Genomic DNA, 25,075 nt, shown 5'->3' on the forward strand with positions numbered 1-25,075 from the left:
ATGTCGAAAACCAATTATTTCAATTTAATTAGTCAACCGATTTTATCATCAGTTAAATTTTAATTGTTAAATTGAACACAATTTTCAAAATTTATACGAAAAGAAAGAAAGTGACCATTACTTTAATTTTGAATGAAGCTTGTTCGGGATGTAAAAATACATAGCCACGTGAGCGAAAAAGTAAGTCGACCCTCTATTGCAGGACCTATCTATTGCGAATATTCTCATCCTAAACACGGTATATTTGCCACTGGATGTAAATCATACAATGATCGATCTGATCAAAAGTATGACATTACATCCAGTGTATGCTCATTGTAAAGAACCGCTTAAACTGCATACATTTTTGATGAGGTGATATGTTACAATGCAAAATCCATGGCTCAATCATGCATACACTCTTTTTCAGGTGGAAGTCAAATTCCCTACTTTCTTTAAGGTAAACCCAATTAGTCAAATATATCTTTGAACTTTCTTATTATTTTCTCTCTTTTCACCAAGAACACTACCCACATTGGTAAATTGTCTCATACCTTACCTAAGATACTACCAAATAACAGAAAAATAATATCTCCTACCATACCCAAAACACTACCAAATAACGGACAAATATCTCCTACCTCGGCTAACACACTACCAAAACAGCAAATTGTCTCCTGCTTCACACAAGACATAACAAAAACGGAAAATTATCTCCAGTCTTACCGAAGTCAAGTACCAACAACGGAAAAAGGTCTCCTGCTTTACCTTAGACACTACCCGAAACGGAAAGATATATCCTACCTTGCAAATTGCCTTTAAAAAATCTTTAAAAAAACGGAAAATTGCCATTATTCTACCTTACCTAAAACACTAACAACAACGGAAAATGGCCATCTGCCTTACCTTAGATACTAACAACGATGGAAAATTATCTTCAGCCTTATTGATTGATTGATTGAATCTCCTTATTACCTCCATTATACTCATTATCAAATATGCGAAGAGGAATGATATGTCGACGTACTCATTTTGTGCTACGCAATATTTATCATTTAACTTTAAAAAAAACCAACATAGGTGTGCTCTACTCTACAACTTGATTGTCTCGTCATAATTTTATTGGTTCTTACTAACACGTCCAACCCCCATTCAGCAATCAGTAGAACGGCTGTTCATCGACAGCATACTACGGTAACCCCTGAAATAAAGGTTCACGGAAAGCATGCTACAGCAACCATTGCTATCAAGGCCTATGAACAACACCCTACGCCAATTTTTGAATTGTTTAAAGCACATGAACAGTAACATACTGCAACCATAGAAATTAAAAAAAGGCATATAGACGACACACTATGTCAACCATTGGAAGGAAAGGTCATGGACTGCACCTTACGTCTATCACTTGGATAAAGATTCATGAACAACAGACTATAGTGACCATGAAATGATGGTTTCTGAACAGCCCCTTACAACAAAAACTGGGATAAAGGTTCATTGATAGCCACAAACGGCAACCGCTCGAATAAAGGTTCATAGACAGCACACTGTGGCATCCACTGGGACAAAATTTCATGGGCAGCACCCTACAACAAAATGCGGGAAAAGATTAATGGACAGCGTCTTACGGCAACCACTTTAGATAACGTTTCATAGACCTCTCCCTGTGGCACCCGACGGGATAAAGGTTCATGGAAAGCAACTAGCAGCAACCACATGGATAACGGTTCATGGACAGCACCCTACGGCAACAAAAGAAATGAAGGTTCATACGCTACTGCAACCATTGGGAAGGATGTTAATCGACAGCACACTACAGTAAGCACTGGGATAATGGTTAATAGACCATGTCCTACGTATAATACCACTGGAATAAAATATTCATGTACAACACAAAACGGTAAAGATGAAATGAATGTTCATGAACAGCACCCTTCATCAACCACTGGGATAAAGTTTCATGGACAGAACCATACAGCAAACGCTGTTATAAAGGTTAACGAGAGGATCATGCGATACAAACTGGGATGAAGATTCAAAGAAAGCTCCTTACGTCAACAACTGCGATAAAGGTTCGTAGAAAGCACCTTAGGGCACCTACGCTTGAATAAAGGTTAACGGAGAACATCTTACGGCACCCAATAGGATAATGTTTCATATACATCACTGTGATAAAGATTCATGCACATCACCCTATTGCAACCACTGGGATGAACAAAACCATGCAACCCCCATTTGGATGATTGTTCATGGAACAATTAAGAAAAAGGTTGCTGGTATATAGGACAGGCTTCCCATTGACTGCATGAACGCAGTCATGTATGGTACGGATGATACCGGCTAAACGAAACTTTTTTTCAATACTCCTCTTACTTAAATGTTACCAATTACTGCATAACTGTTTGAATGTAGATTAACATACCAGAAAAAATACACTGTATCTGTGAGAATTAACAATGTTGGCATACTCCTTCATTGCCGTCATGCAATTCATGAAACAAACTTAAATTTTTATTATTTAATTAATTTATATTAAATTTCTTACATAAAATAGGTTGATCTGTATCATCAGCTGCTTTTTATTTTCATGTGATAATTAAGTGGTCTTTAAAAGTAACTAGATACCAAGTTTCGATCCGAAGACGCAATGATCAAGTTGTGTCTGTTTCTTTTATTTATAAAGTATTTTAAAAACAAAACAAAAAATAGCTAAACACATTTAAGAAGTAAAGTATTTAACATTTGATTTCTAAAATAATTAGTTTAATTAAAGCTTGATAATTGATTTGTTTAGTAATTTTTGGAATGTGTCAATATTTACTTTATCAGACTGGTCCTTGAATTCACAATATATTTTTATCGGGCAAGCTTTACGCCAATACTATGATGTATTTCCTTTTTCTCATAACGCAAAAGTCATGAGTAAACTAATAAAGAAAACAACAATTTCCCGTTTATAACTGAAGAACCTATGGTTACACTGCAATGAACTGTACAAATGGAGATAATATTTCAAAGCCTCGTATAGGGAGAGTGCCAAGCTCTCTGCAACTTTAACAATTGTGTAAGAACCTCAGAGGTCCTAGGTGGACTTTCGGTAACGCAAAAAATCAATACGTATTACAAACATGTTTTCCTAATCTGTCTTCTTTTTTTTTAACTCCTGAACAAATAGGCGTATATACTTCGTTCTACACTGCTACTAGGGCTAATAATTGTTTACAATCGGTCGAAACGCAAAAAACTTTTCTTGTCGGAAAAATCAGAGTTGATTTGATTGCCCCATGATGATGTAAATTGTGTGTTTAAGGTTTCAATTGGATTCGACGATTTTGCTGCATATATAAAATCTAAGATAAATGCCACAGCACATCAATTTGAAAACAATTATTTTAAATAACTAGAAACTGACTTTCTTTGATAAACAGCTTGGAAAGATACATGCATTATGTGTAGATAAAGATTTGTTTCCCCTCAGAATAGTACTTAGTAATTATAAACCCATTATCAGTGTAATCCTCAAATGTCACACTTTTCTTGCTTGCTGTCAATTAAGCGCAAGGGCCGTATAAAGGTGATCTATAATTATTTAATATTAATGATAGTGTCAGGGGCGTCAGAAGAAGCTTTTCATAAATACAGTTTACCTCCGTACTTGATAAACGGATAAAAAGGCGATCGAACTTCAGATTTTCTATACTTTTTATAAACGGGAGATAACTCAATTTGTTTTATTGGCCTAAAAGCAGTTCGAGTGAGAGAAATTTCTTTGATGTAAAGAAAACAAATTGTAACTGATGTTTTTTTTTTATTCCCCCAGTCCTACATTTTGTAGTAGCACGAACAAATATCTTTACACAACAATACTATTCCCTCTTTGAAAAAAATGTATTTGGTAAATTTGGTTAGATACACACATTATACTAGACCGAGTTGCATTATGTTTACCACCAGTCTAGTCAGGTGTTTCAAGGGGTTTTGTAATAGGGCTCTATTTTGTCTCAATAACCAACCAGTGTGTTTCATTGACAATCATACCACATCTTCGTATTCTTATATTACTGATTTTAATTTCAAGTTATAGCTACGTTTGAGTTCGATTACTTTAGAAACAGGTCAGAAAAAATGTACTTTACGTGAAAACCACATATATGTTTCATATGATTTTGAAATTAGAAATGATTTTCAACAGACACGTATAACAACAATCTGTTATTACTTCTTTATAATTTTAAATTTGAAGTCGAAATAGCTGTTCATTTTTCTTGTCGTCACTCATTTAATCTGCAGTTACAGAATTTACCATTAATTTTATTCTAGTTTGTAAAATTTTGAACAGTTTAATATTATGTAACAGTTAAGCCTTCGGTTCAATCTAAATCACTCTTATTCCTGCTGGTGGCCGAGAGATCAAAATAAACATTCATATAAATAAGTTTTCACGTGCATATTCTCTTCTTTTTCTCTCAAATTTCGATTCAACAGGTCTAAAGTAAAGATTTATCTATGAACAACAATAACTTTAATGGTAAAAATAAAAGATGGGTTTTCGGATAGCAGCCACTCTATCAGGTCATGATTAATATGTGCTCATATGAATGAGAATGACCCATGATGCTCTTTAGTTAGTAAAGTTTCGTTACTTTTGGTGTTTTATTTCACTTTTATTAGTTTATTTTTTCTTCAAAAAAAAAGAAAAACGGCAATTTACCGCATACATACCATTGTTACTTCAAGAAAGAGATAGTCACATACTAGTAACTACCGTCCAGATACCTTGACTGTTGTCACGTTTAGAATCCTAGAAAACCATTATCTGCAGTAATAGAGTTGGACATCTTGAAACACACGGAATCTCAAAAGACGCTCAACATATATTTAGAAAGAACCGTTCCTGTGAGCCAAAACTGATCCTTACAATACAGGACTTGGCTAAGAACATAGATCTCAATTAAAAAAATGAAATTATATTGCTTTTTTAAGTATGTTTAATAAAATCCCTCGTGAGAGGTTACTCTAAAAAAAAACGCATTGCTATGGCATAGGTGGGCCAATACTAGCTTCAGTGGATCAGGGACTTTCTAAGCTCAAGCGAGTCGTTGTGGACGGTACATAATCTAACACGGCACATTTTTGGGACCCATTTACCAACCTACACATAATCTAGAAAGTGTGCAATGGAGATAGCCAGCCCAGCAGAGTAATATAAATGCAACAATACCCACAGTGGCAACCACTAGATGAGCTGAGGACCTGATGTAAAACGGTAATGGTTTCTTGTAGCATAGTATAAACTAGTAGAAAATCAAAACTTAAGCTACATAACTCATCGTCAGTAGTTAAAGGACACAAAAAACGATTCCTTGTACTATATGTCAGAACGTAAACACACATTACTTCTTATATGACAGTATAATGATATGGAACAGCCTTCCACAATCTTTGGTGGATATTATCAGTGGCGGATTCAGAAATTTTCTAAAGTGGAGGCCCACTGACTGCCTAAGAGGGGGCCCGCTCTGGTCATGCTTCAGTGATTCTCTATATAATCAACCATTTTTTTTCCTCCCTCTAAATCCGCCCCTGAGTATCTTACTAAATTTTTTTCAAGCAGGGGGTACTGAGCTGCAGTATCACTTAATCATATTATAAGACTGTTTTAACTTGCAGTTGTAAATATTTGTTACTCCCGAGCTCATCATGGGCAATAGTGCAATTATACTCAATTACAGGACTGTACTGTATTAGATGAAGAGCTACATCTCCGGGTGCGGTATTTTCGCGCTGCAATGAAGACCCATTGGCGACTTTCGGCTGTTAGCTGCTCTTTTGTCGGGTTATTGTCTCTTTGGCATGTTCCCCATTTCCATTTTATTATAAAAAAGAAGATGTGGTATAATTGCCGATGAGACTACTCTCTACAAGAGCCAAAATGACACAAAAATTTACAACTATACGTCACATTAAAAAAACATTCAAATGAACAAGTTCTAACTACGCAATTTTGGCCTGATTCTTGGATCTTTAGTAAATTATGGAACAGTTTTTAAACAACTTTTCTGCATTTCCTACAAAGCAATGTACAATTCTGGTTTCATTTAGGCCTCTGAAGTCAAGCATAATTATACCAAATGTCATTACGTAATATAATTATTTCAATCGTGCAAACTATTTAAGATCTTCAGAAAGAAGTCTTTTTTTCTAAAATAAATAGCAACACACAAGTATCTTAATGATTCCAATGTCAGTGAAGTTAATAAACTAGGATTTAATGATTGTTTCACATAAACAGGATATGATTAGGTATTGAACAACAAGGTAACATGAAGCAGGTACGTTGGCACGAATGTTTTAAACATGTATGGTTTCTATGAGAAAACATCTGTCTTAGGATGACAGATTGTTATCATATGTCAGACTTTGTATGATGCATGCAGGAATACATGCAAACGTCGATACGTAGAAAAGCAATTTTGTTCTAATGGAGATCTGATTATGTTTCGTTATTAACTTTATATTTTCAATTATTTTTTTATTGTTTGCTTGAACGTCACAAAATAACATTTGACAACAAATGGATAAATGACTGAAAAGAAATGATAAGATCATGAAAATTACACCCCCCCCCCCCCCCCCAAAAAAAAAGAGGTTTTGCTTACTTATGCCTTATCTATCATAGAAGGTAGTGTACGCTTTTCTTATTGTTTAGCGATCTCTGTTCTGTAATTGTTGTTTTTATTGATAGAAAAAATTAAAACATTATTCATATATCGGCAAAGTCATGTAAAATATAAATACTGACGAATGCTGTAACATAATTAAACCTTTGTGAACAAATGACACTAAACACTTAAAATCCTGGTACAAGTAATAGTTTTGGGTATTGTCTCTGGAACTCAAATCTAGCAGTAATATCGCCATTCGTGATTTTGACTTAGTAAGGGTCCACAGACTGTAGTATTCGTTTGAGAAGCAAATACAAATGAATATCATAGTATTACCAATCTAATTAAAAACCGATCTCTCATCGCTCCCGTTTTCTGATATGTCGCGTGGGCCGCGTTTATTTTCCTTTGAAGCTGTAACATCTCTATTTTTTTTTCCGGTTATTTTTATGTTGTTGTTCGCCAAAAAAGGATGAGAATATGAACCAAAATTAGGACGAAAATATGAAGTAAAAGAGGATAAGAATATGAATATGTTACGAATGCTGTCGTCGTTGTTTGTAGTTCTCAATGAACGAACATTCGCAAAAAATGGAATACTTAAAAAAAGTTCATGTCATATTTTTTCCCGTTCATATCCCGAAACAGAACACATGTTAATGTGTAACCAATTTAAAGATTATCACAGAGAAGTAAACGTGAATATCTGACCAATTTACGAAGACCCATGCAGTAATATTCATGAGAACAACATCTGTGCCATTTGGTCTCTAGCAGATAATTGTCTCATTGGGAATTTAACCAGATCGTATCATTTTATAAGATCAAAGCCGTCATAACGATTACTGACAAATTTCTGTGATATCGTAGGGTACACGACTATCTACCGGTAACAGTTGTCAGAGAGAAATAAAAACCCATGCATTCAGGACTACAATATAGGTCGAAGCCATTAATACACGTGAGAATAGTTTCAGATAACAGTTAGAGCCGCAACAACTACCGTAGAATAAAGCATCAATAAAACAATATACAATATATAATTAACTCATTAAAAAGATGGAATAATGTCATCAGCCCTATATGTAACTGTACTTTCGGAAACTTAATCGTAGAGATTTGAAGAATCAACATAAGTAATCACGTACCGCTTTTAAAGCTATTGGTGTAAATTTAGCTGCTGATATCAGCTTGGATCGTTATAGCAATTACCTTCGAGATTGTATTTAAAGTTAAAAGACTTGAATGTTGATGAAAAAAGCAATGTGGTGAAATTTGTAATTGCACTTATTAATTATAAAACACTTACATACTGATAATAAATATCAAGCACTTATTTTTCACAGACTCCTTTGATGAGGGTAAAAAGATCTGTAATATATTTAATGGAGCAAATTATTGGCAATTGTGACGCTTAAAAGCTTCCTTCTATATCTCAAATTGTGCTCTGCGATGGCAATTGTGCATAATAAAGATAAGATTAACAATAAATAGCATTTAAATTATTCCAATTTCACATCAAAGTGTTCACCTTTATTCTGGAGTACCATTAAGTAGAAAACCTTACTATCTGACATGGTAACATGTTACGTAAGTTTTTGAAGTACCGTAGTGTAACACTGAAAACTTTAATTGTATAGAGTTAAGTGAACATACAATATTTTTTAAATTTTGATGGAATGCTCGTTTTCATGATTGATGACTGCATAGGACGGCTGTGGCTGTGGTATCTTATTTACTGTAACAAATTATTATATTATGCGCTTAATGTTCTCTTGGCAGGTGTCTTTCCAGAAATAACCTTTTGAATAGCTTGTTTAAATTTCACTGAAGAACTTTGCTTTCGTTGTCTACCTTCTTTCACAGTCCGTGTTTTCCGTAAATCCTTCACTAATGTTTTGAATAAATTTTTTATTGATGCTACATCCGTCCAATCAGCAGCCGACACTTCACAGAATTGACATCCAATCTCGTCTGCCAGTTCGGTGGCTTCATTGGCGGGAACTTGTCTGTCATGTAAGAGATCACATTTATTACCAACCAGAATTCCTATGACTGATGTCGAGTTTTTCACTTGTTCAACAAGTCTTTTGAGTCTAATTATCTCATCAAAGCTTTGTCTGTCCGTTATGGAATAAACAAACATAAAACAATCTGCCCAGTAAGCATAGCCATCTTTCCAAGCATCTTTTGACTATTCAAAAATAAAAAAGGCAAAAAATAGAATAAGAATAAAGCAGATGACAACTAGTAGGTAAATATTTATCTATTTGGTCATGCAGAGTAAACATTTATTTACAGAGACAGCATCCACCCAACAAAAACAAAAAAAATATCGAACTAAACAGAAATGCTAGGATCGTCCATATGACCTCACGCGGATGCTACAATCGTCCATATGACCTCAAGCGGTGACAAAATCAAATACAGGTCAATGTCAGTCATATTGGAAATGAATTGACGTTTGTGTTCATATAAAAAAAAAAACAAGTACTGAAAAATACACCTCCATTGAAAGATACAAACTTTGGAATTTGACATTGTAAAATTTATACATTAGTTGTTGTTTTTTTTGCATTTTTTTAGGAACAGATCAGATCTGTTCATTGTGTCTTTTTGTGTCGGGATGTATAAGTACCCGGTCACGTCCACTTGTATTTTTGTCCATCTGATGAGTTAAGCCTTTTTCAACTGATTTTTATAGTTAGTTCTTATGTTGTACTGTTATACCACTGTCCCAGGTTAGGGGGGGGGGGGATCCCGCTAACATGTTTAACCCCGCCACATTATTTATGTATGTGCCTGCAATTCAGTGGTTGTCGTTTGTTTATGTGTTACATATTTGTTTTTCGTTCATTTTTTTTTACATAAATAAGGCCGTTAGTTTTCTCGTTTGAATTGTTTTACATTGTCTTATCGGGGCCTTTTATAGCTGACTATGCGGTATGGGCTTTGCTCATTGTCGAAGGCCGTACGGTGGCCTATAGTTGTTAATGTCTGTGTCATTTTTGTCTTTTGTGGATAGTTGTCTCATTGGCAATCATACCACATCTTCTTTTTTATATTACACCATAGATTAATTCGAATGAACGTTTTCATTTTAAACCATCTTCAGTGTATATTACAAAATGAAATACTTTAATATTCCTAAAGGAATTCCCAAATCTGTTTGGCCCTAACCTGCTTTGAATTGTCCTTGGAAGTGATACCTTTTTAAAAGGCAAATTAAATTAAATGATTATTGTTCATTCAAAACATCGAAATAAATCACATTGAAGCCGTGCATCTGAGGAAAATGTTCAAACATATCCCATTCTAGTGTTACCATACATATACAAGTCATTTGACGAAATGACAGAAAATGTCTCCATTAATATATATCTTAAAGTTATATCGAATTTCAATGCTATTTTATTTGTGTATCAACACAGCATAGCATAGTTATAGACCAATTATGGTGGAATTTGAAATATATATAATGAAAAATACGCATAAAACTTATATTACTTTAAAGTAAAATTCCGTACATTGATATAATGGTTAATTACGGAGTTATGAATGTTACCCTCCTCAAATCTCAAACATACATGTATCTTATCAACACAGATTTGCTTACCTGTCCTCGATAGGGTCAATAACCTCGTGAGAGTTCATAAACAATTATCATGTTCAAATAAAGTATACAACCTTAGTTACATCATAAGAACCATATACCTGTTTAAGTGCTGTGTAAATACTAATAAAAATTGGACGGACTTAACTTTGTAATACCTTGAACTGGCTTTAACCTCGCCGATCATAACAAAAGTTGTTTTATATGTCTTATATGTATGTTAAAAATATAGTCTAATAAACAAAAACAATAAATAATTCTAGTATATGGCATTACTTCAGTACGTGTGTTTATTTGCCAAAACCATGAGATTGCAAGTTTTGAATGTTAAAATGAATGCTGGTGAGATTAAGGAAAAGATGTATTTTAAAATAGAATGATGAATATTACATTTGAAATTAGGAGAATTTGAGTCAAATATAATATTATATGAACATGACAGCATAATGTCCCTTTAACTGATTTTAGAGAAGGTGTCCACAATCTAGAAAGAATAATACCCCAAGTCCCTCTCCCTTTTTGTTCGAACAAACATGACATGACTGATCCTCAGTGTGAATAAAGCATACCTGTCCCGCCGTATCCAGTATTTCTAGCCGTACATCATCATCGTCTACCTTACATGAACATTTATAAATTCTTTCTGAAATAAAAGTAGACAGATAAGATTTGTGAACCTACTGTATATACAAGGATTGAGCTATTATAGTATACACAGATTGATTAATTGATAGCGTAAACCTAGGCCTGTGACCTTGTACTGTTCAATGAATTGCAAAAAGAAATGATCAAACACCTTTGGATTATCAGCATATCAGTTATAAACAATGTATCTGTGTGTTAAACATCGTGTTACTGTATACTTTTAACCCTTTGAACAAATAAATGAAACGTATATTAATAGCATTTTGATTTATATACATGTACTAAGAAGAGGTAGGACTAAGAGCACATACTAACTATTTAACCTCTTCCCAGGGTATGTCAATTGGCCCCGTGTTTTTCATTTTCTTCATAGGGCCAAAGTATATTAGTATTAAAAATTTATGATAATATATTACATGTATAGTAAATACATTTTCAACAATTTACATTTAGATAAATTCGAATTTTAACTAGTGCTATATATTTCTGCCTTTTATAATAAATAATTTTGTGTTAGTAAAATTTTGAAAGGACAAGTCATCTAATTATGTTGTACAAAAACATTTCTATAATTCGTATCTGAACGGCAAAACATATGGTTTCTATTTATCACATGAAGAAATATGTCTCATATCACACTACAACATCGCTTGCATTAAAATTTCAACAACTTATTGCTGTCCATTAACTGGAATCAACAAGTATCTGCAGATTTGCACGAATGCCATTGTACTATCAGGTACAAATAAATGGATATCATTTTTTGGTTTTCAGTTTACTTGAAACAAAAAGTAAGAACAAAAGATAAAGAAACATGTGCGTTTTACAGATAACTTATCTTCTCCAATTATTTTATCCTAAAGTAAGTCCAACTAATGTCTTCAGAAAAAAAAACAACGCAACCATTTAAAAATAAACTTGTAATGAAAACCTAATACACCTGAGCCAGTTAACCTTTAATCAAAATAGTCTCATCCTCGCACCAGACTTGTGATTAACATGTTAAAATGTATTTAAGATTAGTATCTCGTTTATTGGAGAAACGTCAGGGTTTGAAAAAGTTGTGTTGTTGTAACAGATAACATCACCATCTAAACATGTGTTTGCGTTTCAGCTTTGATATCTCAATAAAAAAATCGATAAACGACCATCCGTCAGAACACTGAAAGAAACGTTTATAAATGTCTGGCCGCGAATCTGTGTGAGAACATTCTGAACTGCTTTTTCAGCAAATATAAGTATATACAGTACAAAAATATTTAAAAAAAAATGTGGGTTTATCATAGCGTTTATGTATAGGAATGTTAAAAATATGGTATAACATTGAGCATGGAAATGGGGAAGGTGTCAAAGAGACAACAACCCAACTAAATAGCATAAAACAGCCGAATGCCATCAATGGGACTTTAATACAGTCAGAAATTCCCGCAGTCGGAGGGGTGCTTCAGCTGATCCCTTAACAAAAAATGAACACTAGTTCAGTGATTATGGACGTCATACTAAACTCCGAAATATATAAAAGAAACTAAAATTATTTCAGGGCAAATGAGACCAACAGCTTTCTTGTGAGAGAGTGTTGTTAGTGTGTGACTGCTGTCACATTGAGTATTACACAATCTATCTTTTCAAAGAATCTGCATTGAAAGACAAATTGAATGTTGATAATGTATGTATTAAGGGAAAAGTATGGTGCTAAAAAGAAGATATAAATGAGAAACGAAAACAATTGTGGATTGAATTATAAGACAGTTTACTGCAAGTTTTTGACTTACCTAATGTTGGACAATATTCACCAATGAAACGTTTCGTCAGATAACGAACTGTTATCGCTAAAAAATAAAAAAAAATGTTAAAATGAAGAACATCTAACACATCAATGTATGAACTATACAGCAGTGGTATATATTTTCGATAATTTTACTTGCCCAAGGTGGGCATATGCACAAACACTGGCAAAATTCTAAATGGTCCCGTTACCAATCATGATCTTATGTAGTGGCATGCTATCTCTTTTCTATAATAGTAATATTCCATATGAAAAACCTTAGAAAACCAGTGTGCAACAAAAGATTGTCGACAGTTGACAAATGGAAAACTAGCTGGCGTAATGTACCTCAAGACATGGTCGAAATATACCTTTTGGGGGTTGTGTGCATGTAAAACTGTTTGAACTCATCACATAATTTGCCTGTACCAAAGCAAGCTATCTGGCCATAATTTGTTGGCTGTTGTTAGTCTTTGTTTGCGTGTCTATTTCGGGGAGTCAGATGATGTTTGTTGGTGTGGTCTGTTGTACTGTCCAACATTTGTTTCTGATGTCCCCTTGTGTATCTTTTGATGTGTTTAAACGTACGCGTGTTAAAACGTAATTTATTTACTTCATAATTTCGTACATTCATTTCGGGGCCTTTGATAGCTAACTATGCGGTATATCGGCTTTGCTCATTGATGACGGCCGTACGTTGACCTACAGTTGATAATTTCTATATCATTTGGTCTCTTGTGGAGAGTTGTCTCATTGGCAATCATATACAGTAACTACATCTTTCTTATATTCATAGATGATTTGAATGTATCTATTTAAACTTCATCTGTACTAATTATTGTCTAAATTATGAATTATGAAAGTAAAGAAACAATTCCTGCTTTTGATGTTATGAATAAAGTGAAAGCCACTTCATAACAATTTTTACAGATACTATTCATCAAATGTCAAGATTTTGGATGAAGATTGAATATATGACCCAGATATTCATTCGATTTGCACCTTAATGATCTTTTCAAGATTGAAATAACTTTTTTTTGTTTCAGTGTTATCTTAAGATTTTTTTCAATCAGGTGAAATCTATAGAACAAACTTCCAAGTAATTTACATCATAACAGATTCTTAATTATGTTGTGTCAGTGTATAAATGAAGATCTCACTTTTTAAGATATCTTCAGTGATGGTATATTTATTTTAGGAAAGTTGAGATGAAACGATAACACTATCTGCTACGTTTTAAGATTTGCAAGGTTACTTACTCACTCGCATCTGACATACAGGTGGTCACATCAAAGGAAATTATCCGTAGAAGGTAAAATAACAGGTAAATAAATACCTTGGTTTCCTATTTTTGACTTAAGTCTATATCCATTATTTACTTTCCCTCATTCATATAAATTAAAAGCTATTTTGACAGAATCAGTCAGATGATACCGTGTACAAAAATATACATTAAATAAAGACGTTGTTTAAATTCTGATAGAAAAGTAAACACTCTACATGTTTAAATGTATAAGTATTTAGTCTATTAAACAGATCAAGAAAAGACCTCTCAATAACACTGTCGACAAAAAAAACCAAGTTCGATGGAGGACATACATAAAAATGAGTCAAATCATTTCACCTGATTTTTAAAGTGTGTTCTTATGTTGTGATGTTACACGTCCACTGTTCCAGGATCGGCACTTGCAAACATGTTAAACCCAAGGATGCCGAAACGATAACCTTTTTTTCAATCCGTTCATGTCCGTTAGACGTCCGTTCTTATATTTGATTTTGTCTTTTATTATGGACTTTCCCTCCGTCAGTTGAATTTACCTTGGAGGTCGGTGTTTATGTTATTACTGGTGGATAGTTGACTCATTGGTAATATATTACAAAACATAAAAATGCAAGTTCAACGAAGGACAAACTTACTAATCATAATTGATAAGAGTACAAATTTTGTACCCTAAAAAATTGTCAAAAGAAATACGTTTAATGGAAATTGGAAAATTGTTTAATAAGTATATTATAATTAATTTAATAACTTAAATACATTTTTTTACATGCGTTATTTTTCACAGATTCTATGAATAAATAGTATAATAGATCATTTTGATTGTCCTCCTTTACAAAAAATGTATGTATATATAAAGAATTTTATTAGGTTTCATTGATATGTCTTTTTGTTTGACATATCTGATAATAACCTATTTTTGTAAAGTTTACGCCAGCGTCTCTTTTATTAATGTTATATATACTGATGATTTGAACAATTACGCGTGAGCCCTCCTGCACTAGTTTGTAGGCTCTTGAAGTTGTGTTGGCACAGAGTTATACGAAAGGTTATTTGGAAATAAATAGAACCATTACATGAAGGGGCAATGAATTGATGTTATAAAATAATGAAAATCAAATTATTGTTCCCCAGTATCACTTTGAGGGTAACTACTAGTAACATACCTGTTTTTCCAACGCCTGCACATCCTACTATTGCTATTTTACATACATCCTTAATGTCACTTCCATTTCCACGGTTAAAACGTGAACCATTGGAAGACATCCTTATAATGACTGTCTATAATCCAGAAAAATATTTCAAGTCATGCAGAGATCATTTAAATTTTCACATGTTCATAAGACTATAATAAAAGTCAAAAACACTTTGTAACAAAGTTAAAGTATTTTAATTCCAAACTATTGATCCGAGACTGTAGCAAAAAGTAAGATGTCAACTTTGTAACTATCTGATAACCCTATGGAAGTACCTGTACCCTGATTTGAATCTTCTCAACACTTGTAATCACTAACACCTTGAACAGGTAAATCTGATAAGACCTGTAAAGATAAATTCTTTGTGTATTGGGTTACTTTGAAATTTTCAGAACAAAACCACAACTTTTATGTTTTCTGAACGTGTCAAAATCGAGATAAATTTCAAAATAATTAAATTTCTGTCTACGATAGTCTTAAGTCTATTTCCTAAAACACGAGTGGTTTGTTCTAAAGATTTAAAACGGTTCAATTAATATTGTGGTATAATCCCTGTTCCTAACCAAACTTAGAGTACGTTGTATTGACTTTGTGTATAGTTTGAACAAACATCGTCAATTTACCGGTTAATTTCATTGACAAGATGTTCCGTCATTAAGCCCACCTGCGATAACCTTCTCACATTAGTAATTTATCATCTTCTAGATTTGTCTGTTGTTTAATGTAAGTTTACTATGGTCTGGTATCGGTAAACATTGAATGTAATATTTTTATTATTGACACTTGAGTTTATTTACATGCACTTCTCTTAAGTTAGCTTTAGTCCACTTTTCCTAAACTATTTGGCTCATAAGTAAATTGCACTTTATGAAATCAAAATGAATTATAGCTTCTATTTATAAAACAGAAATACATACATAAATTTAAATGCGTTTTTGATGCGCATTTAGTTTTATTGACGACGGCTGTCTATCTTAATAATCAGACGGAAATAATTACATAAAATCGAAAGGAATGCACTAAATAGTCCTAATTAATGATAACTTCCTTCTCAGTTAAAGAAATTGTTAAATATTAATTATGTTTTGCTGTTTCGCTAACTTTAAATTAATCATATTAGCCTTTTTGTTCCATTTAAACTCCTATTTTAGTACAATAAATGAAGCTTGACTGAATCTTTGAACAGTGCGTTATTTATTTTATACATTTGTAAGATACACAAAAAAGTCCTAACAAAATTACCAAAATCCAAGGTAAATTCAAAATTCAAAATGGGAAAAGTCCATAAAACCTTGCTTATTCAAACGCTCGACTACTACAATGTAGTATATCAAACAAGGAAAGGCATGAATAATAAGTGCCCTATTCACGTTTTCTGTAGACATCTTTTTTTATAGCTAGCAAAGGAGTAGGTCCGGTAAGGGCCCTTTTTGGCCCAAAAATATAACAGTTTTACAAAATTGTTAAAATGTAAACTTTTACTTATTTATTGGACAGTTGAATGCTTCTGCTACATAAATATGGGCTGTTTTTGACAATGCAATGCACATATATCGGGTTGTAGCACCATTAAGTCATGCTAAATTACTGAAATCTTGAAAATTCTATCATTTTAGTTAAATTTTAGACGGTTTCCGTGTAAAACGAAAGTGGCCGCATTCGTGTTCATCCTTAATATTGCAATGTAAGTTGTATTTTATGATAATACATAACATATATAAAGGTTGTGGATGAACACGGATGCGGCCACTTTCATTTTTGACAAAAACAATCTGAAAAGTGACGTTTTTTGGCATATTTGAGAGATTTTTCATATTTGAGCTTCAATCGGATCGTTTTTAATGACTTTATCAGTTAAAATCTTTCACATAAACTAATTGAATCAAGTGAAATGGACACTTAAGTGTTTAAAAAGTGGTCTAAATCTTTCGTCAGATGAAACTGAAATTTGAGGCCAAAATGAGTCCTTACCGGACCTACTCCTTTGCTTTTAATTCGTTCCTTAAGTTGACATAGCGTCAGGTCTGCCCCCCTTTTTTTAATTTACATTGAAGTAAGGCATTTTTTGTTAATATCTTTTGGGATACTTTATAATGATTACTATATAGTGATGATAAGATGAGTATTTTGTTAATATTCTGATGTGCACTGTTACCGCAATATTGATTGGGCAAACTACTTTAGTATCGTTCAAAGTCAAAATATGTTCTATGTTTCGATTATTTATAAAAACTGATAGTAAGAAAAGAAGTTAATTGTAGCATCAACCGTAAGCTTTTCAAACCAACCGAGATAGCGATAACCTTCATAAACTACATCTTCAAGTTTTATTGTAAATGATTTTACTGAAATAGCATTTGAAAACTAAACTAATTGACTCAATTTAGTTTTAATCGATTTGCTTTTATTATCGCATTTGTTTTTTTTTCTATTTAGAAAATTAAAAGACATTTAATAAATGAAGTGAATAACAAAACGTTATTATACTAACATTTAACAAATTTAATACTGGTATGATTTCTAAGATATACTTTAATTTTGTAAATACAGAAGAGGGGTTTCAATCTTTTGGCCTACGCGTTTTGATATATACTTTATTACTGCATAGTACTTTTTTTCTTAACTACCGCACTGACAACCTTGAGTTCCTTCAGAAACATAAAATCATAGGAAACTTCAAATCAAATTAATTCATTTAACTATTCAAAAGGAACATGATTTTATCTTATACATTTGAAATGCTTCTAAACCATCGTTCGATCTTACGAACTCTTTGTTTATAAATAGAAGTTGAAAGAGGGTTAACTAGCTTGCAAATCTTAACTAAAAATAATTAACTAGAAACGTGGTTACATGATTATTGCATGTCACTGAGGCTAGGGCTGGACTGTAACAGGCAAAATAATCAACTAGAAACGTGCTTACATGATTGTTGCATGTCACTGAGGCTTGGGATGGACTGTAACAGGCAAAATAATTAACAAGAAACGTGATTATATGATTATTGCATGTCACTGAGGCTAGGGCTGGACTGTAACAGGCAAAATAATCAACTAGAAACGTGCTTACATGATTATTGCATGTCACTGAGGCTAGGGCTGGATTTTAACAGGCATTTGCTATGTGTTGTGTGATATAACACTTTACTATGTGTAGTTATTTACCATCGAGAGACTAGCTTATTGACTATAAGTGGTAATACCTATTGTTTATGAGTATAAATCTATGGTTGTAATTTATTGGTTTCGATTGAGGAGATATAAAAATGATTGCTTACATGGTTGTTGCATACACGATTAAATTTAAATCAGAAGCTGTGTGTCAAGTCTAAATGGAACGTAAAAACAATTGTTGATATAAAAAAAATACAAATTAATGTACAGGGGAACAACAGTTACACAGTATAAACAAATACACACTGTTTGCATGGTTTGAGTTGTTTTTTATAAGTTAAATAAATGACGGCAACAGGAGCAGAGGTTGTCCCTTAGGTAATTAACCAAGCACTTCATTCATTTAATTAGTATCTATCTACTTATTGAGATACTGGCAACAGTTTGGCTCAGCACCATCTGTTTCGCTCTATAGCTCTCCACGCGCACTTATAATTTATCATTACGCACATTAAAATTTATAACCATCATAATTTGAAAAAAGCTTCATTCCACACAATCTTTGATGAAGGATCGGTATTGTAAATTGATAACTCTGACAGTGATCGTAATGAAAAATACCCATGATGTGCAATGTTAACTCAAACTATAATTTGAATTTTAATCAGTTTGACATACTTACGATATAGAATCAAAGCCTTTCTCCCATGGCGAACTAATGAGTTCAAAGTCATAACATAACAAGATTTGTCTGTCAAGATATCAGTCAGATATAAACCTGTTCGAATTATTCACATATTTTAAATCGAGTATTACAACCAAAATATGTAGCTTTGCATACAAATCGAATAACGTGAAATTGAATTTATAAACATGTATAAAAAGTAGTTGAAGTATAAAATCAATGTGACTGCATCTGAAAATGAAGAGAACTCGACGACCACTGATGATTTCCTGATATGAGTAGCCAGAAAAAAAACCACTTAAACTTTTACAGGGAGATCAGTATAATTAATTGTCAATTTAATATCCTAGAAAAATGTTTCAATTGTTTGTATAAACTATCTACAGTGACAAATTTGTACATTTAATTTAGAGTAAATAAGTTTTCAACATGATATGATGCATGCCTTTTTCATGTTGTTTGTCAACTAAAATGTACGTTGAAAATATAATAGGCATGATTCAACATAATACATCATACATTTATATCATTCGGGTAAAAAATTGAGGAGCAGAAATTTCTATGTTGGCAATTTCATGGTGTCTGATATTAATATTAACATTGACTGATTAAGCAAAACAAGGCAGCACTATTTCATTATTTCATACTTTTACAAAAATGTAACTACAATTTTTGTCGTACTATTTTCAAATATATGATAAAAAGTATAGTCCAGCGACCATCGTTGTTAAAAATTGACATATTTTGTACAATATGTGTATTATACAATGAAGAGCATTCACTTTAAAACTTATGATAATATCAGATTATTACATGGCATTTTTCATATCGCATGTATTACCAGCACTAGGTTCAATATCAGCCCAAGAGCCGCATGGCTCGAGGGCTGATTTTGACCGAGGGTTGATAATACATGCGATATAAAAAAAAGACGTGTGATGATCTTTTTATCATATGCTTCAACAACGGAGAAAGATAACAGATTCATCTATTGATCTTTTTTACGTGGTTCCAAATAGAAGTTCAAAGAGTGAAAACTTCACGGACGTCAAACCCCAAATTTAGTACATTCGATATAAATTTTTCTACTGTATGCTTAACAAAGAAGAAGAAACTTTTAAAATGGACGAATCGTGTCTGGAAAAGTCAACCTTTTTTAAAGTAACTTTCTAAATTTAAAAAAATGCATTTATCATGTCTATTTAATAATTTGTTTGTTTTCTTGTTTTCGTTTTTCTTATTTTACACAATATACTTTCCAGTATACCAATAATTGTATTGTACACTACTTTGTAATGTTTTTCACTAAAAACGTAACATAGAGGTGTATTTTCCGGAATTTGCCGAGTATCACAAAAATGCCATGCGATAACGTTACGGAAAGGCATGTGATAACAATCGAAGCATGTGATAAACTTTTCATATAATCCCACTAAGCACCAATTCGAAAAATATGAAATTTACAGTTAAATAATGCTATTATCATACAGTAAAAATCATACGTTATTTAGTCTTAAGTATATGATAAATAAAAAAATCTAATGACAGAATTTGAAAATCAATTATGAGAAGAAAGCTTCCATGCACGTAACGATTTTAGAAAATTTATGGAAAATGATCTATCATTAGTATGGTTCGAAAGCAAATAAGCCGTCTGACTGGAATATTTAGTTTGTAAACCATTGTGTGATATGTTTGAGGGTCTTCTGGTTGAAATCCATAGGATTTTGTCTACTTTCACATAAGTATCTATAATACTAAAATAACGAGGTCCAATTTGTCAGCCGTCATCGGGTAAAAACGACAAATCAGAGAATTCAACTTTATATATATATAGCTAATATAGGACAATGGTGTTGATTAAAAATTACACCACTCCCGACCCTTTTGTTTTTTACATAATTAATATTGCCAATAATTAACAAGTTCCGGGTCGAATCCGATACCGATACCAATAGTATATTCACCTGCTACCTTTCACCTGATCTGTACGTTCCGCATCTGACAGGCGCACCACCAAACGGTGTATTTAGGATTTTGCTATATACACCGGTCATAATCACAGGGTTGACACTACTAAATTCAGTCATTGTCACATTTTCCCCTATTGTAGTATTTTAATGAGTATGACTTTCTAAGATGACAATACGAATACTAAAAATATGGACTTAAAATAAGGCATATAGGTAGAGTTTTCAATTTGTTAGCCGGCATGACGTAAAATAGCGATTCAAAGAATTCAACTGTATTTATAACTAATAAAGGGCAATGCTGTTGATTAAAAAATACTCAATGTCAGGCCCTTTTGTTTTCCAAATAATTAATATTACCAATAATTGACAAGTTTCAGGTCGATGGGTGCAAACAGAAAGTTTTTGAAAGCAGATAAAACTGTGCTTTTTATAATCGGCATGACTTTATCAGATGACAATACCAATACTAAAATAAGGCTTACGCATAGTTCTATACTGTAATTCAGTCACGGGTGTGTTCTAGTCTATACTATTAAACGAGAAGACCTCATTTTGTGTGTCGCTTCTCTTCCTTCCACAATAGATTAATTATCATACCTCTGTGTCCTATAGGTACCATTTATAGTCGCTTTTGTCATCCATTCTTATGATTATTCAATTTGGGTTATTTTGGGAGAAAAAAGAAAAAGAATACGTCCGGATATCTTTCCGTAATTGAGTGAAATTTTAAGTCAGACTAGACTTCCTGTTTGCGTTTTTCTGTACTTTGAACATACAAAGACTATGAGTAAAGTGAATTTGCTATCTGCTATTATTTTCAAGTTTACTATCCGCGGCGGCCACAGAGTTTAATAAATAGAGAGGGTCTATATAATATGTCAATGACCGCCGTGGATCGATTTGTAAACTGAGGAAGTTGATAGTAAAAAGCAAATACATATAAAAAAAGATGTGGACGGTATGATTGCCAATGAGGCAACTGTCCACAAGAGACCAAAATGACACAGACATTAACAACTATAGGTCTCCGTACGGCCGTCAACAATGAGCAAATATCATACCGCATAATCAGCTATAACAGGCCCCGAGATGACAATGTAAAACAATTCAAACAAGAAAAATAGCGGCCTTATTCACATATAAAAAAATGAACGAAAAAACAATATGTAACACATAAACAAACGACAACTACTGAATTACAGGCTCCTGACTTGGGCCAGGCACATACATAAATAATGTGGCGGGGTTAAACATGCTAGCGGGATCCCAACCCTCCCCTAACCTGGGACACTCTATTTTTAATGAATGTTCATAACATAAAGATAAACGCTAACATTATTGAAATTCATAGACAACAAAAAGGAGCCAAAAAAGGAGAAGCAGGCTTAGAATAAAAATTGTCATGTCCCAAGGTACCTATGACTGTTGATACCTTTTCTGAAATTCTCCAGTCATAAAATCTTTTACAAAAAATCATCAATAGTTTACTATCCACGGCGGTCACTGATATATATTTCTGTATACTACATACTACTACATACATATACATTTTGAAATTTTGAAATAATGGATTTAAAATAGGGGCTTTATTTGACCCTACTATCATTTACCCAATTCAAACCTTGCTTTCACTGAGCTTTGGGTTCCTCAATAAAAAAAATAATGTATTAATTTTATCTTTTAATTTTCCAATTAGACAAACTGGAGTCATATGACTAGTCTTAGTGTGTAAATGGTTGTGCTGCTGCACTCGGATTATCGTCGATGACATTTCCTATTACTGTGACACTTATCTGAATATATTTGAAATCTATAGTAATAACGAACACTTCAAGCATTCCTTAAAAAGAATCCGAAAAGTATCATTATAAGAAACTTGCTACGATACATCGCGAACCATTCTTTACAGTCAGACGTAGTCGTAAGATATTACAAGCTGATGTTGCACAACATTCCAAGAGCGTGGTAACGGCCTTCAACAATGAACATTGTTCATACCGCATACTCAGCTATAAACAGTCCCGAAATATCTTTCTTTGTAAGATGAATCAAATTGGTTTTATAAGAAACAAGGAATCTTGGTATAAGAGTATTTATCTTCAAAATAGGACCAAAATCATTCTTCATGTAAGACAAGAGGTTTTTACTAGAGCAGTTTCTTTTAATATTGATTTTTTAGACTTAAATGATGATGAAAAGTTTATATTTTTATTTACAAATGAAAATTTGTGCTTTTATTCTGCCAAAATCTGCCATGATATTTTAATTCAAAGGAAGAATGTTTTATATAGATAAAAAATGTTTTGTATTTTTATCGAGCTGTCCTTTTTTATGTAAAAGTCTCTCATAACTCTTTTGAGAGTGGCTCTCGAATGTTTTTAAGATTGTTTTGTACTTTTAATTAAAACATGTTGTATATATTGTATTCATGTTTGTATTGTACATGTAGAGAGGTGAGACTATAATAAAATATTTGATTTGATTTGATTTGATTTGATTTGTATTTTGGTGCATTTAATCTTTTGATTCACCCTACTACTAACCGTATGTCGTTGACAGTCGAATAATATAATAAATAAGTTTTGAGTTTTATTGAGTTAATTGATATATCTACCATGCCACCGGTTTGTCTTCGAACTATGGCAAACATATATATTTATATAAAAATGACAATTAATGAACATAATTTAAAGAAACAGGCAAATTAATTGTAGTACATAAATTTCAAATTTTAAATTGATGAATGTGTATTACAGGCATGTATAATGTAAATTGTATAGAACAATATAAACATTGTAGATACTTTAAAAATGCTACCAGATAAGAACAGAGTTACGTAGATTTCATAAATTTTCTTCATTGATTTATTTAGACGATATCTTTATTTCGTGAAATAAAATTAAATCTTGTTTATATATATCCGTAATAAACTAACCTGATGTTGAAATTATAACTAAGGCTATCCATATGCAATGTTCTTTTTCTTTTAAATATTATAGTTTAATAAACTTCACAAAGATAAAATCCAAACATACCAGGTGTTGGTAACATCTCTCTCCATATATTCTGTGTATCGAATGAATATAAATACCTTAAAGTTTGTCTATCTTATCTCTCTAGGTAAGTAATCCATCCTTGTTCAGTTGTTGATCAACCTTTATCCATATCGTTTTCTTGTTTCCGCCCTCGGATTAAATGCCAAAATCAAGATCAAAACTCAGTTAATTTTGATGAAGATAAATAAATGAGTGTATATATCATATCAAATAATTATGCTATTGAAAATAAATGAGTGTAGATATTATATTGAATATGCTATTGAAAATAAATCAGTGTAGATATTACATTGAATATGCTATTGGAAATAAATTGTTTTTGATGACTTTCATCATTTATAACATATATATGAAATTAAATAATGGAAAACAATCACTTTTAATTGCAAAAAGATTTATTATTACGATTATGATAGCCTATATATCTAAGATTAAGGAGATGTGGTATGATTGCCAATGAAAGTATGAAGTATATATATATATCACCGTATGGCCTTCATTAATGAGCGAAGCCCATATTGTATAGTAAGCGTTAAAATACTCTGGCATGACAACATGTGATTCAATTCAAACGAGAAAACTAGTGGTCTGATTATGTCTGGGTTAAACCTGCAAAGTGGACTCTTTTCTGAGTCTGTAAACAAATTCAAATAATGTTGATGCGTTGTCTCTCTTGATTATAACTAGTATAACCATATAAAATCGACTGCTTTACATCTAATGTCTTCTTTAGAACGTGTTTCTGGATGGAAACTGGAGATAAAACTATGTAAATATATTAAATTTCATGACCGATGGCAGAATATACATTGTGGGTCAGTTTTAACCTTTCGTTAGAACTATCAGATTATCTGTCATATAACAGTTCTATATACATGTAGTTCTAGAAAATGTCTATCCTACAACTGTTCAAGGGAAAACTGTGAAAAAAGCTAGAGTAGAACTGTCTAAAACGCGGTTCTAAAATAAATCAGTCTAAAAATGTTTTAGGGTAGAATTGTTAGAATCAATTCTATCGGACATAACTGTCATAATCAGTTCTAAGGAAGAACCGTCCAAAATTCAAAGGTAGAACTGTTAGAATCAGCTGTATGATAATACTGTGA

The 25,075-nt window shown here is 32.5% G+C and overlaps 1 protein-coding gene across 2 annotated transcripts; it reads right to left on the reverse strand.

The window, feature by feature from the left end:
• Positions 1–8,124: 8,124 nt before the first annotated feature.
• Positions 8,125–24,042, reverse strand: LOC139493425 (ras-related and estrogen-regulated growth inhibitor-like). Of its 2 annotated transcripts, none has more exons than XM_071281824.1 (5): positions 23,949–24,042; positions 15,113–15,487; positions 12,675–12,731; positions 10,827–10,900; positions 8,125–8,838 (listed from the first exon to the last, which is right to left on the reverse strand). In XM_071281824.1, the coding sequence occupies exons 2-5, from the start codon at positions 15,210–15,212 to the stop codon at positions 8,401–8,403; spliced, it is 669 nt and encodes a 222-aa protein (XP_071137925.1). In that variant the 5' UTR covers positions 15,213–15,487; positions 23,949–24,042; the 3' UTR covers positions 8,125–8,400. The 2 variants fall into 2 exon arrangements, with proteins under 2 accessions (XP_071137925.1, XP_071137924.1); XM_071281823.1 differs by having other exon boundaries at positions 23,849–23,980.
• Between the last annotated feature and the right edge of the window lie 1,033 nt (positions 24,043–25,075).

Source organism: Mytilus edulis, chromosome 10 (genome assembly GCF_963676685.1).
Source record: "Mytilus edulis chromosome 10, xbMytEdul2.2, whole genome shotgun sequence".
Taxonomy (NCBI): Eukaryota; Metazoa; Mollusca; class Bivalvia; order Mytilida; family Mytilidae; genus Mytilus; species Mytilus edulis.

What these genes read in the sequence shown, in the direction of transcription:
- LOC139493425 (XM_071281824.1), bottom strand. Translation starts at nt 15,212, where the DNA reads ATGTCTTCCAATGGTTCACGTTTTAACCGTGGAAATGGAAGTGACATT. An exon ending in TGCAGGCGTTGGAAAAACAG is followed by an intron (nt 12,732 to 15,112) that starts GTATGTTACTAG and finishes TTTATTTTTTAG; the next exon opens with CGATAACAGTTCGTTATCTG. An exon ending in TGAATATTGTCCAACATTAG is followed by an intron (nt 10,901 to 12,674) that starts GTAAGTCAAAAA and finishes CTTTTATTTCAG; the next exon opens with AAAGAATTTATAAATGTTCA.